General features: G+C 37.5%; 1 protein-coding gene across 4 annotated transcripts; it reads right to left on the bottom strand.

Annotated features, from left to right (window-relative positions):
* Window positions 1-108: 108 nt before the first annotated feature.
* On the bottom strand, window positions 109-4,933 carry LOC103710697 (probable polygalacturonase). Of its 4 annotated transcripts, none has more exons than XM_008796555.4 (6): window positions 4,790-4,933; window positions 3,870-4,256; window positions 2,000-2,120; window positions 1,680-1,854; window positions 1,519-1,589; window positions 109-1,033 (listed from the first exon to the last, which is right to left on the bottom strand). In XM_008796555.4, exons 1-6 carry the CDS (start codon window positions 4,823-4,825, stop codon window positions 336-338), a joined length of 1,488 nt encoding a protein of 495 aa, XP_008794777.2. In that variant the 5' UTR covers window positions 4,826-4,933; the 3' UTR covers window positions 109-335. The 4 variants fall into 4 exon arrangements, with proteins under 4 accessions (XP_008794777.2, XP_008794778.2, XP_008794779.2 ...); XM_008796556.4 differs by having other exon boundaries at window positions 3,870-4,229; window positions 4,790-4,927; XM_008796557.4 differs by having other exon boundaries at window positions 4,666-4,859.
* Window positions 4,934-12,251: the final 7,318 nt, after the last annotated feature.

Here is a 12,251-nt window from a genome sequence, read left to right as displayed (position 1 = left end):
AGAGTCTTTCTTTGTTCAATATTAATGTAGCATTTCTATCAAAATGAAGGTGAAACCCCATCCAACTAATAATATCATGGCATCATGCATTTTTAGCATACAGTCCTCTGGAATCAAGTTATGTGGAAATATTATAAAACTTTGAAATGTAGGAACTCAGATCTAACACACCAAGGAGGTATGGATTACTTATGAAACCTTTAACATCCACATAACAAACCTTAAGCATCAACAAGCTAGAAGCACACAAAAGCTCTGCTGCTAGCCACCATTGTACATGAGGATTGACTTGATAAAAACTATATGAACCATATGCAATGCAACCTCAAAGATTATTAGCTCGTGTATGAGCACTCCTCGAATACTATATCATCAATAGGTAGTCTGTCGGTAGGGAACGGGCATGGCTCGGCACCGGCACCCTGATCTGGTAGTGAAGCACAAGGTGTAGGACTCACTCCCTTAGACACACCCTCAACATCAGTGCAGGTCCATGACTGCTTCTTTGCCTTTGCTGCTAACTGGACTGTGACATTAGAAATGCAAATGCCTGTAAATGGCGCATTTGAAATGCCCTCCAACCTCGCTGCTTGTGTTACATCCGTGGCAACGACATCACTGTAACTGATCCCTTTGACAACTGGAATGGCATTGGGATCATACTTGTTATCAGGGTGGGACTTGTAGCTTCCAGTCATCCAGAACACCCACTTCATGGTGTTGAGATTCATCCCCCTGACAAAGATATCTTTCACATATGCTCCCCTCCCAACAGCAGTCTTGATTCGGACCCCAGACTCGGAATCGATGGCGGTGATATCCTCGGCCCTCACGTCTTGAATTCCACCTGACATCTCGCTCCCTAGAGCGATGACGGCACTGGTTGGGGAAATGCAGGTCAGCCTTCGGATAATGATGTGCTGGCTCGGCATTCCGACAGCGATGCCATACTCATCCCAGCCACTCTTAATGGCAACGCAGTCATCGCCTGAGACTATGTAGCAGTCCTCAATTCGAACATGGGAGCAGGAGTCTACCAGAAGAAGAAAAACTCATAAGAAAAGCCTGATCAAAGCTTTTGTCTATATAACTCTTGTGAGTTTTCTCTTGAAACATGTAGAACAAACAGCTTTAAAGGAATAGAGGAAAGATTGGATATTTCATTATAGATTTGAACAGCTGGTTCCTAAGGAACAATAACTTTAAGCAAATTTTCCTGCGTTTGGTTTTATAGAAGTCGTATTCATTGGCATACATTGCTTGAAAGTCTAAACTAAGGCACACTAGTTGAAAATTTCTACAAAGCTCCATGACTAAGCTAAGATCATGCAAGCATCATTACTCGAAAAATGGAGCACTATGGTCAATTCAGCGACATCAATTATCAAAAGTCTTAACTTTCTGGGATCAGCTTTATAGAACCTTAACAATGCATTCATACTAAGGGCTACCTCCAGCATCAATGCAAGCTAGAGTGATGTAGATTACCAAACCAAATTTCCAGAACAGCAATAGTACCTGGGTTTATCCCATCCGTGTTTGGAGAACGGACTGGTGCGAGTATAGTGATGCCCGAAATTACAATGTTGCTGCAAAGTTGAATTATTTCAGTTACAACCATGGCTTCAAAGAAATGTTCAAATGATGGTTTCAGATTTGGTTTAAAAAAGTGATTAAACCTGCTGTAGACCGGATGGATGTTCCATGCAGGAGAGTTGAGCAGTGTAAGATTGGATATAAAGATCTGGTCAGTGTGCAATAGTTCGATGAGATACCCGCGTGTGTATTTAAGTTTGCCTCCATGGAATTTCTGCCACCAGAAAGCCCCCTGCCCATCAATCGTTCCATTGTCCCCTGAAATTTCGACATGATGCATTGGCATCAATGACTCTAATTTTACTCTTGGTATTACAACTATATACTTGTTAACAATTGATAATTTGGAAGCATATGACAGTAAAGTAAGTATCGAAGAACTAGTTTGATGGTTATTGCATACCTGTGATAATTACATCAGTGAGGTTAGATCCTCCAATGAGGCTGCTGTATCTTCCACCAGCATGATCTCTTCCTCTCCCATATGATGGCAGGGGATCAATGACTGGCCATTCACTCATATCCTGTGCCAACAAAAATGAAATTTCAAGTGTCTGCTTTTGTTGAAAATTCAAAGTATAGCAGCTTAATAAGAAATGAGATGAGATTAAACCTTTCAACAACAGAAGCAGTGATTGACAAACTACAGAAACTATAAAAAAAAACCGGTACTTGATATTACTGGTCTCAACATCATAGATATTTTTCATCTGAAGAACTACTTAACCCAGCTTGCAGTTATCCATTGCATAAGACATTAGCTTTTCTTGTTACTGAAAGAAATATATTTTCTAATCAAGTACTTCATTGAACGTGTAAAAAATATGTGTATTCTTTAATATATGTAAAAATAAGCGGTTTATTAATCTTTCCAACAAACACATCAGATTTCCTTGGAGGTCCATTCAGTAGAGTTCTAAAGTTGTGGTTAGAGTATTTAAGCATTTAATCCCTATTACAATTTGATGATAACAGCACCACATCATCTTTTAGAATATGTTTTGCACTTGAAGTATTTTGGCCTTTCAATGGTTCACTTCTTTGTGATGATTTTATCCAATTGTTTGCTTATGTTTCCTTTTTCCCTTTGAAATTTTTGCACGAAGATACTTTATTCAAAGAAGAGCAAGTATATACAGAGCAGAATAGTCATAACCTAGCGAAGCCAGAATAGTCATTATTTGGTACAAAAACATTAGTGATGCTCTGGCAAAACATGGTAAATCCTTCAGAAATATGGAGCTATGTTCGAGACAGGCATTGAAGGAGAATTCGACACACAATTTTCACATCCAAAATAATGACAACCTTCTCCGCTAAAGAAATAAATTTTCTTACTTAACTGAATGCATCTTAGAGCATCCCTGTCCACATCAATCCCTACATAGCTACCTTCAATCATATTCCTGCTCATGATTAAAGTACTAAGAGCTAACTGATTGGTTAACATAGACATATTTTAGCTTTTGGAGATAATTTATTGAGGGGGTAAACTTTAATGTTCATCAAAATGTGGAAGAAAATTTTGAACTCAAAATATACAAGAATATGAAGATGTTAAGCAATATACCTAGAGTGCATAAATAAACAACAAATATCATAGAAGAAGCAATAATAGGAGAAAGGAAACTCCCAACAACAAGTCGCATCTGATTATTAAATAGATCATTGAAAAAGTCTCATCATACTTCAGACATAATTGAATATCCTTTATGTATGATCACAATATTCAGTTATTATGTGTTGAATCATATAGTTGGTGAAGAAGTCTCGATTATAATTTTTTTATAATTTCTGTGAAATCACTCTTCAGATGTTCCCATCAATCGCTTTTTTCCAGAGACTATTTTCTTAGAAAGTATTTTTGTTTTAATAAATATTTTTTAAGGCAACAACATTAAAATGATAATTAGCATTCAAAGGTTTCTAGTATTAAGTAGTAAGAAAGATTTGGAAAATTATTTAGTTTTTTCCAAGATACCTTCTATTCTACTATTAAAAGATTGGTCTATTTGCACAGATGCATCATACATGTCAATAAACTAGACTAATTGAATGATGTGAACTTGTGTCTAGCCACAACAAAAGGCTTCGTAGCTTTTATCTTTGTAAACTTCCACAGTTTACATGACACAGAATGAAACCAGATTATTACTTATCTTGATGAAAATTATTAATATTAGTTATTAATATAAATTGTGGAAGATGGAACATTAAGGGAAGAAAAGAGATGGAAAAAAAGGGGGAGGGGAGGCGGTGACCGGAAGCCGGACCTGGGTGGCGAGGATGACGGCGTCGCGGTGGAGGAAGAGGGTGAAGGAGTTGGTGAGGTTGAAGGGCCCCGTCAGCCACCGCCCCGCCGGCACGTACAGCATCCCGCCACCGCCGCCGCCGGCGAACTGGGCCAGGTGCGCCACCGCCGCCTGGAAGGCCTTCGTGTTGGAGGTCTTGCCGTCGCCGACCCCGCCGAAGTCCGTCAGCGACGCCGTTTTGGCCCGGCAGCTCGTCGCCGCGTACTTGAACGGCCGCATCACCCCGCCATCGCGGCTGCTGCCGGGGAGCTGGACGCTCCGCCGGGCGCAGTCCGCCGTTCCGATGGATACCGCCATTAGTGAAATCCATAACGCCAGGGTCTGGAAAGAGGTGGGAGGTATGCGAGTCTGAGGAGAAGGACAGAGAAACAGGGGAGAAAATTAGAGGAAGAAGAAGAAGTATGGGATTAGTAGTTTTAATTTCCTGGTTCTTTTTTGTTTCTTTTTTGAAGCATAGAGAAGAAAAAATGGAACTTTTTCTCTACGAAAGACTAAATGGGATAGATAATGGGGAAAAATTACTTCTTTTTAAATTTTCTGACTGAAGATCGTATTTTTTGAAAAAAAAAAGATCTGTTTTTCGTGAAAAGAGAGGAAAAACTAGAAGTAGGAGAAGAAGAAGAAATGGAAGGAAACGAAAAAAATAGCATTTTTATTAAAAAAGAAGGAGAAGGAAAGAAAATAGTAGCTCTGAGAAGAAACTGAAAAGAAGGAGTGAATGAGCGGTGCTGATAATGAAGTTTATAAATTTCCATACTTTCTCCATTGTTTCTCTAAAGGATAGAGGAAGAAGAACAGAGCTCTTCTTCTATGGTAAGCACCATAATAGTTTTGAGGCTGGAGAGAGAGGAGAGAAGAGGGGGAAATGTGGAGGAAAATACTTGGAGTGAGATGCTACTGTGCCTCTGCCACGCCATTTGTGAAGAAACGGAGAAAGCAGCAGCTGCGCGCAGAAGGCGAGATGCAGAGCACGAGAAGGACAAATGGAGGGGTTTTATAGCACCTCCCAAGTTAGGAAATTGGCGTTACATTTTGTCTCTCAGCAAATACTGATAATTGTAATATGAGTATTTCTACTAATCATCTGTCTTGTTAGATTTATGTTGCAGTTGATGATTGATCCATGCAGAGTTAATCCTATATTAATTATATATAAAATATATCTTAAATATTTATATAAAACTAAAAAATTTAAATGATATTTTTTAGATAAAATTTTAAATTGTGACAAAGTATCGGAACAAAACTACTTTGACATTGCAGTACAAATTAAAATTGACGATGTAGAAACTTAAATGAAGAAAATATGTAAAATTCTAGAATTATAATAAATACTTAAACAAAATATATGTTTCATCTTTTTAAAAAGTGATTTATTTCTTATGCTCCAATACTGCTTGACTGAAAAGTAATGGAATAAGCAGCTTAAGTGACTTTTATTCTTCATTATTTCTCTTCCAGACCAAATGTAACTCTTAAGTATGTAAGGATTAAATATAAAACAATAATCAAATAAAGGATTAAGTTCCATTATATTATGATAAAATTGCTATAAATTCTTGTATTTTGAACTTTTGCTCTGGAAAGAGTCACCAAGACTAATAAAAAAAAAGCTCCAACTCATTCCATTCATGCTTGCTTCTACATTCCTGAACTAGCTCACAAGTGGTACAATCTGTTGGATTATACCCTTACACAATTTTAAAATAGGATACTTTTCTATTACAAGATTCTCGCAAAAGCCATACATGTATGGGTTGTATTGATGTACCATTTTCATTTTATCATCATCTTTCTTTTACAAGCCAACAAGACCCTGTGCAAACAATTGGTGTCTTTCTTCTATTTCAGAAGATCATGTATTCCGGGTATATTATTGCTCATTATGCTGACTAATCAAAAAAAAAAATCTTCTTTTATTAAAGTTCAATGTTAAAATGATAAATTTGCGAAATTTTGTCTCATGGTATAGTGATGTGGTCCATTCACTAGTGGTCTCATAAAAAAATAGTTTTTTTTGATACAGTGGTTTCTCACGTTAATCATGTATGAGCGCACTCAATAAAATTAGAAATAAAATAGCTTTCTGAAGTTATTATAGCAACTGAAATCCATGTCGACCTCCTAATGTCAACCAAGATTTATTAATCACTAACTTAGCTTTCTAAGCTGCTTCATTTCTATCAATATTGTGCCCTCATAATGCTTGATGGATGGTCCAAACTCTCATAAATCTCACCAATGATGAATTGCATCAATCCCCTCTTGATATATCCCACTGAAAATAAAGTTCATAAAGAAACATCCAAGATCTAGGAGGGTAAATGTTCATATCCAAGTACAAGAGGATACTCCATGCTAAAATTCTATTTATGTATTTGGTCTTTGCCGCATGACATAGATTTTGTTTTCTTTTTATGTGGGTTCATGTGTGAGAGAGAGAGAGAGAGCTGCAGGCCCGTGAGCTTTCATGTGGACCCGTGCCATGTAGCTCACGGGCGGGGTATCAGAACTTTCAATTGGGGCGGCTCCCACCACCCACTTTCCTTCACGTGAAGACGGGACGGAGAGCAAGCGGCCAAAAGCACCAAAGCAAGTCCAAGTTACTCAATTATATGCCCTTCTATGAAGGAAAAATAAACAAACCAGCAAAGCCATACCCTAAAGTGGATTCGGGTAGTCTTTTTCATGCAAAGAATGATATATATATATATATATATATTTTTTTTACAATATTAACCATTGGATCGCATAGTAATTATTTCGAGATCTATGTAGATAGATTAAAATAAAATAAAATGCTTTAAAATTTGTGCAAAGTGCAATCCAACAAAGCACCAACTTAGGGTACGTAGTTGATGTCCATAGGTGGTATCAAATAAGTCTAGGATTGCCTCAATGCACAATGCATTTCAGACATTGCCTTGCAGCTAGGGTAAGCATTATAGATATAAAAAATTATATTTTTTACATTGCATAAAATTAAATGAAACATGCGAACCGTACTCTAAAGTAGGTTTGGGTAGTCTTTTTCATGCGAAAGAATGATTCTTCTTTTTTTTTTTTTTGCATTATTAGCCATTGGATCGTAAAGTAATTGTTTCGAGATCTATGTAGATAAATAGAAAAAAATAAAAATACTTTAAAATTTGTGTAAAGTGCGATCCAACGAAGAACCAAACCAGGCTACATGGTTGATGTCCATAGGTGGTCATCTAACTTCGAGTGAGGTTTTTTACCCCGCCACCAAAATTATAAGTGTATGTGTGCATCAACTAAGTTAGGATTGCGTAGATAAGATACATTTCTTGTAGCTAGGCTAAGCATTGCCTTTGTAGATATAAAAAATTATTATTATTCACATTAAATAAAATGAAGTGATACGTCCGAACCATCTCTTGTTCTCATGAATGTGACTACACCTAGTTTAGCAGGCTAACATGGTTTCAAATTAACAGATGTTTACTTCCTAAAATGAGAACACCAGGTCTGCTACTCTCTTAGCATTGTGATGCCTAGTTAATTGCTACATTAAGATGGAAGGGTTGTAACTTGGAAGGTCAGAAATCCCCTGCAACCTCTGGCAGTTGGGTTAGTAGTGCAACTATATATGAAGGTCTTTTGTATATATGCATATTTCAATAGACTGGAAGCTATATATATGAAATTATTTTTCCATTTTAAAACATCCAAGATGTTGCACCAGCTAGAAAAATATGCAATGTGTCTCGGTTGCAAGAATTTCTTGTGAGTGTGTGTGTGTGTGTGTACACGCATTTAGTTAATGGGCTACATGACAAAGGATTTAACACATCCCTCTCCCCTCATCTTCCTAAAACTTCTAACTTTAATGAAAGGCTAGGTTTAAATCTAATCTATAATCCATGCAACAATAAAATTTACTAGCAAGCTAAACCGGCACATCGAGCCATCTGATTTGTTAGTTAAACAATAGGCCTGGCTTCTGGATGATTTGAGGACTTTAAATTAGTATAAAAACCATGTAATTAGTATCAAAACCATTGTTATGCTAAGTCAAGTGGTTTAATGATTCGAGAGCTTAAAATTTTGTGAAACCTAGGGGTTCCAGATGCTCCTCCATGATTGTGACATACAATTTGGATCAATCAGAAGATCGAGGACAAAGTAGCTGGACAAAAGCAAGTAGCCCTTCAAAACTATGGTCGAGGACTAGTTTAGAAGGTAAATCACGACGTATCAAGAGGCTCTTCATTTAACAAAAAAAATCAATACGACTAACATATACCTCTAGCCATCTAGTTGTTAATCGTCTCATCATTACATGTAATTATTTAGGTATGTAACCTTGAAGGTGGTATTTCTACCGTAGTTATTAGGAAAAGAAACATACAAATCCTTCTTTTGATTCAAGATCCCCATAATTGTTCATTACCTAGTGCGGTCACTTCATTTTCGCATTACATGGTAGTCGCTGCTAAAGCAATAGAAGATCGCTTCTTAGTTTATTCTTATTCCACCTAGATTAAAGAATATCTAAAGCTATGCACCACGTTTTCTAGATAACAACATTCTAGTATTTGAAACTTCGAGTGATCACCAACTTATAAGAAATTATTAGGTTGATCCGGTTCACCATAGATTTAGGATAAAATCATTCTATTTTTCTTCCTCTTTCTGTTATGCGTAATAGCAACACGACGTAGGATAATTTCATCCTAGATCCATGATGGATTTGTTTGGTCCACCTAATAATTTCTCTAGCGGGTGGGCCGGTTAGAAATGGGTCCACCAACTTTATCCTATCCACCACTGGTCTTCACATGCGCACATTTCGGTTGGAAAGCATCAACCTACAGACCCACACCACATATAGTCAAAAGCTAGGTGGCTACTTGGCCAATAAAACCTTAAGTCAAGACCCATTTATCCAGTGCGTGCACGCTTGGGATTATCCAATCCTCTCTTTCTACGCGTGTGAGGAATGGGGCACTTCATATCTATTTCTTAAAGCAAAGTAACAAACATCCACGCCATCTTTTGCGGGCAAGGCAACGGAATTTGCGGTACCAAGGCTCGACCACAAGGGGATAAACTTTTTCTTCTCCTTCTTCTTCTTCTTTTGTTAAGTCGGGCAAGTCTGACTATTCAAGTCTGAACATATCCAATAAAATGAAAAAAACAGAATATCACGAAATGCCCTAAGCAAATCCTTTTTCTGGATCCACAAGATGCTACCAGAGTGATTGACCGCATAAGCAGCCATCCAGTCCACAGTACTGTTGGCCTCTTGAAAAATGTGCTTGGCCTGAAAGGCCATCCCATCCCCGCTCATCGACGAAATGTCCCAAAATAGGGGTGGTCCCACGTGTCATCGACCAAGGGGGCAAGCTTTCGGTTGCAACACATCACATGTCATCATTTACCAGTGTTACCTATTTCTCTCTATTTGAGGAGCACAAGTTGGCTCCACTAGCAAGTGGGGAGTAGGTGAAAGCAAAAGCTAATGTTGGAGGAAACTGTTTTTATATAGACTAGTGGAAGCATATATCTTTTTTTTTTTTATGTTCCTAACAACAATTTCAAGGATTCGTAGTATTGTATTTAGTGTCAAGAAATTAGAATTATTTCCATCTTCCTTGAGAGTCATAAGCTACCTTTGTCGACATTTCTAGCTCTTGAGACTTTGAGGGCAGAATCTATGGAGTCATGATCATGAAAATGATGGGCATTCCAAGGTGGCAATTAAAATTTCCCATAAAACATAGCATGAAAATCTTAAATGATAAAGAATTCTCATCTAGTACCCTAAGAGAAGATCTAGTTAATTATTTCTTGTATAGAGTTGCCTCTTCCATCCGTGACACTTATCTGCACTGATGACGGTCGTGAAAAGCATATAATAATAGATTTGAAGCTTGCACCATTGTATGTTTAACTAATAAATAGGTGTATAGGCTCGCACCGTGCAATACCGAGCTTGTATTGACACAGGAGATTGTGGAAGAGAAAAAAGAGAGCGAGCGGAGGAGGGAGAAAGAGGGAGGGAGGCCGGCGGAGGCTCACATTGGTGCAGATGGCAGAGGCCGAGGCCGGACTCCTGTTTCGAAATAGGGATCCGACCGCTAAAAAAATTTGCGATTTAAGTGAAGTTGGCAATGAAACAGGAGTCCAGCCATGGCCTCCGCCATCTGCACTAGCGCCAGCCTCCGCCATCCTCTCTCCCTATCCCTCCCCCTTCCTCCCATGCTTGCTCTCTTTTTTTTCTCTTTCTCCTCCTCCGGCGACGGCGTTTCAGTTTTGCCGGAACCGTCTTGGTCCACCGCTAGTACGGCTTGAGATGTTTTGAACCATCCTGTTCGGAACAATTCCGCCAATCTTGATTATATGTTACTGTCAAAAAATTTGTAGTTCATGTCCCTATAAAAACTTAAACATCATGAAATGTTTACTTAATTAAGAGTGTGCTCAGTAACAAAATCTCTTTCATGCCCAAAGTGCATGAGAACACGAGTAATATTGTCATCAGGGTGACTTGGTTACTTGATTTGTCGCAGCAGTTGGCACCAATGATCAAGATAAATCACATATTTGAGTGGATTTAATCGATTTGGAAGCAACTCACACAAAAAAAGTGTCAAAAGGTTCGAGCTCATATATAGGTGAGGCAAGCGTCCCATCTAAGATCAGAATATCAACATATTCAGGTTCAGTTATGAGTCCCACAATACTAGATGACTGAACCTAGTCAATCAATCCCATATAACTAGATTTAATTGGCCTAACTAAAACTAGTTCAGATATATATGGTTTGGATCTAGTCCCTTGTCTGGCCAAAGTCGAGTTAGCTTCTAGTTACTTAGATTCGCATGCGTTTTTGGTGATCACTAGTTTGGCATTAGTGGGATGTCGGCAGAAAAAACTGATCAAGCTGAGATATTAGTTTGCATTGGAATCTGGAATTGGTGCTTGCCCAGCAGTCAAAGTCTATTAATCTGCTTATCAAAGATCAATTCTAGTTTGAATGTTGGATAAAAGTATATTTTTAATTTTTTGAATCTAGATAATTTTAGTGCAGATTGTTGTTTCTTTCTTTCTTTTCTTTCAAAATAATAGCTAATATTTCATCTAAAAAAGAATTTATAATTGTTAAATATTTAGGTTGATTCTATATGATATTTTGACATTACAAAATTAATCAAGATTTTAACATCCCGAGCCGGCGACATCACTCGAGGTCGAGGAATCTCCCGATTCTTTCCAACTTTTCCATCTTCGGTATCAGCAAGAATAAGCCAATACTTTGGTTCTAACTTGGCATCGACTTTATGCAGATAGTTATTTATGATCCGACCTACCAGCCCAACCAACAACCAATCGGAAAAGTAGATTTGGGTTGATATAAGTGGGTTCGTCCTAATTTGTCCATTCAGGTTTATCATCTAAATTGTTTGGACCCATTAAGTGATTTATTTATCTAAGAAATATGTTGAATTTAGTTTTGGATTTTTGACTGGTTAATGAACAGGTCAAATTCAAAATAAAACCACCTCCAAGTACTAAAAATTGTTTCCAACAAGTTAGACCTAAGTTCCCAGTGGGCACACAAAACTTGCGTAAGAAAAAAAAAAAAAACCAAGATGAACCTCAGCATCATAAAAAAGAACTTGATTTTGAAGCGGGCCGAGTTCTCTCTTCTCTCTTCTTTTTCTTTTTCTTGCCCAAGAATGGCATCACAATGGATCACTTTGATGCTCTCGCAAGTTCGGTTTGATAAGATCCATTGCCTTGCACAAGTAACAGGTAAGTTTACATGCATCTTGAATACATACTACTATATAGTTTCCAAGGATAAAACGGCCAAATGCTTTTTCTTCCTCTCTTTTTTTTCCTTCTTGTAAAAATAGTCTAGTTTTAAGATTTTCAAGCGCTTTTGCACCTGACCCAATGGATATATACAGCAATAATTAAAAAAACATGCACATCCAGCATTTGGCAAACATTTTTCATTCAATTCATATATATATATTCAATATAAAAATGCCATTTAGACATGCAGATAGAGTTTATTCATCAGGATTAGGAATAAAGATGTCCAAAAATTTCAAAATTGAAGCATTCGCACAGCAAAACAAAAGGTAGCCCAACATATAAGATGGAAAGTGAATTAGATCATTTTTTGCAAAATTTCCAAATTATTTATCAACTAGGGAAATTTAGGCAAAAAGACCTCATTTGTTCTATTTTTGCACATCCAAATAACTTTTCCTTTTTTATTTCGAAGTGGCCAATTCTGAAATTTTTGAATGCTTTTGCCTTTGTAGATACTTTTCAATATTAAGGACACATGCCGTCGTACAGAAA

This window comes from Phoenix dactylifera, chromosome 18 (genome assembly GCF_009389715.1).
Source record: "Phoenix dactylifera cultivar Barhee BC4 chromosome 18, palm_55x_up_171113_PBpolish2nd_filt_p, whole genome shotgun sequence".
NCBI classification, from domain to species: Eukaryota; Viridiplantae; Streptophyta; class Magnoliopsida; order Arecales; family Arecaceae; genus Phoenix; species Phoenix dactylifera.
The sequence above is the reverse complement of the archived record's forward strand: the minus strand, read 5'-3'. Positions and strand labels throughout refer to the sequence as shown.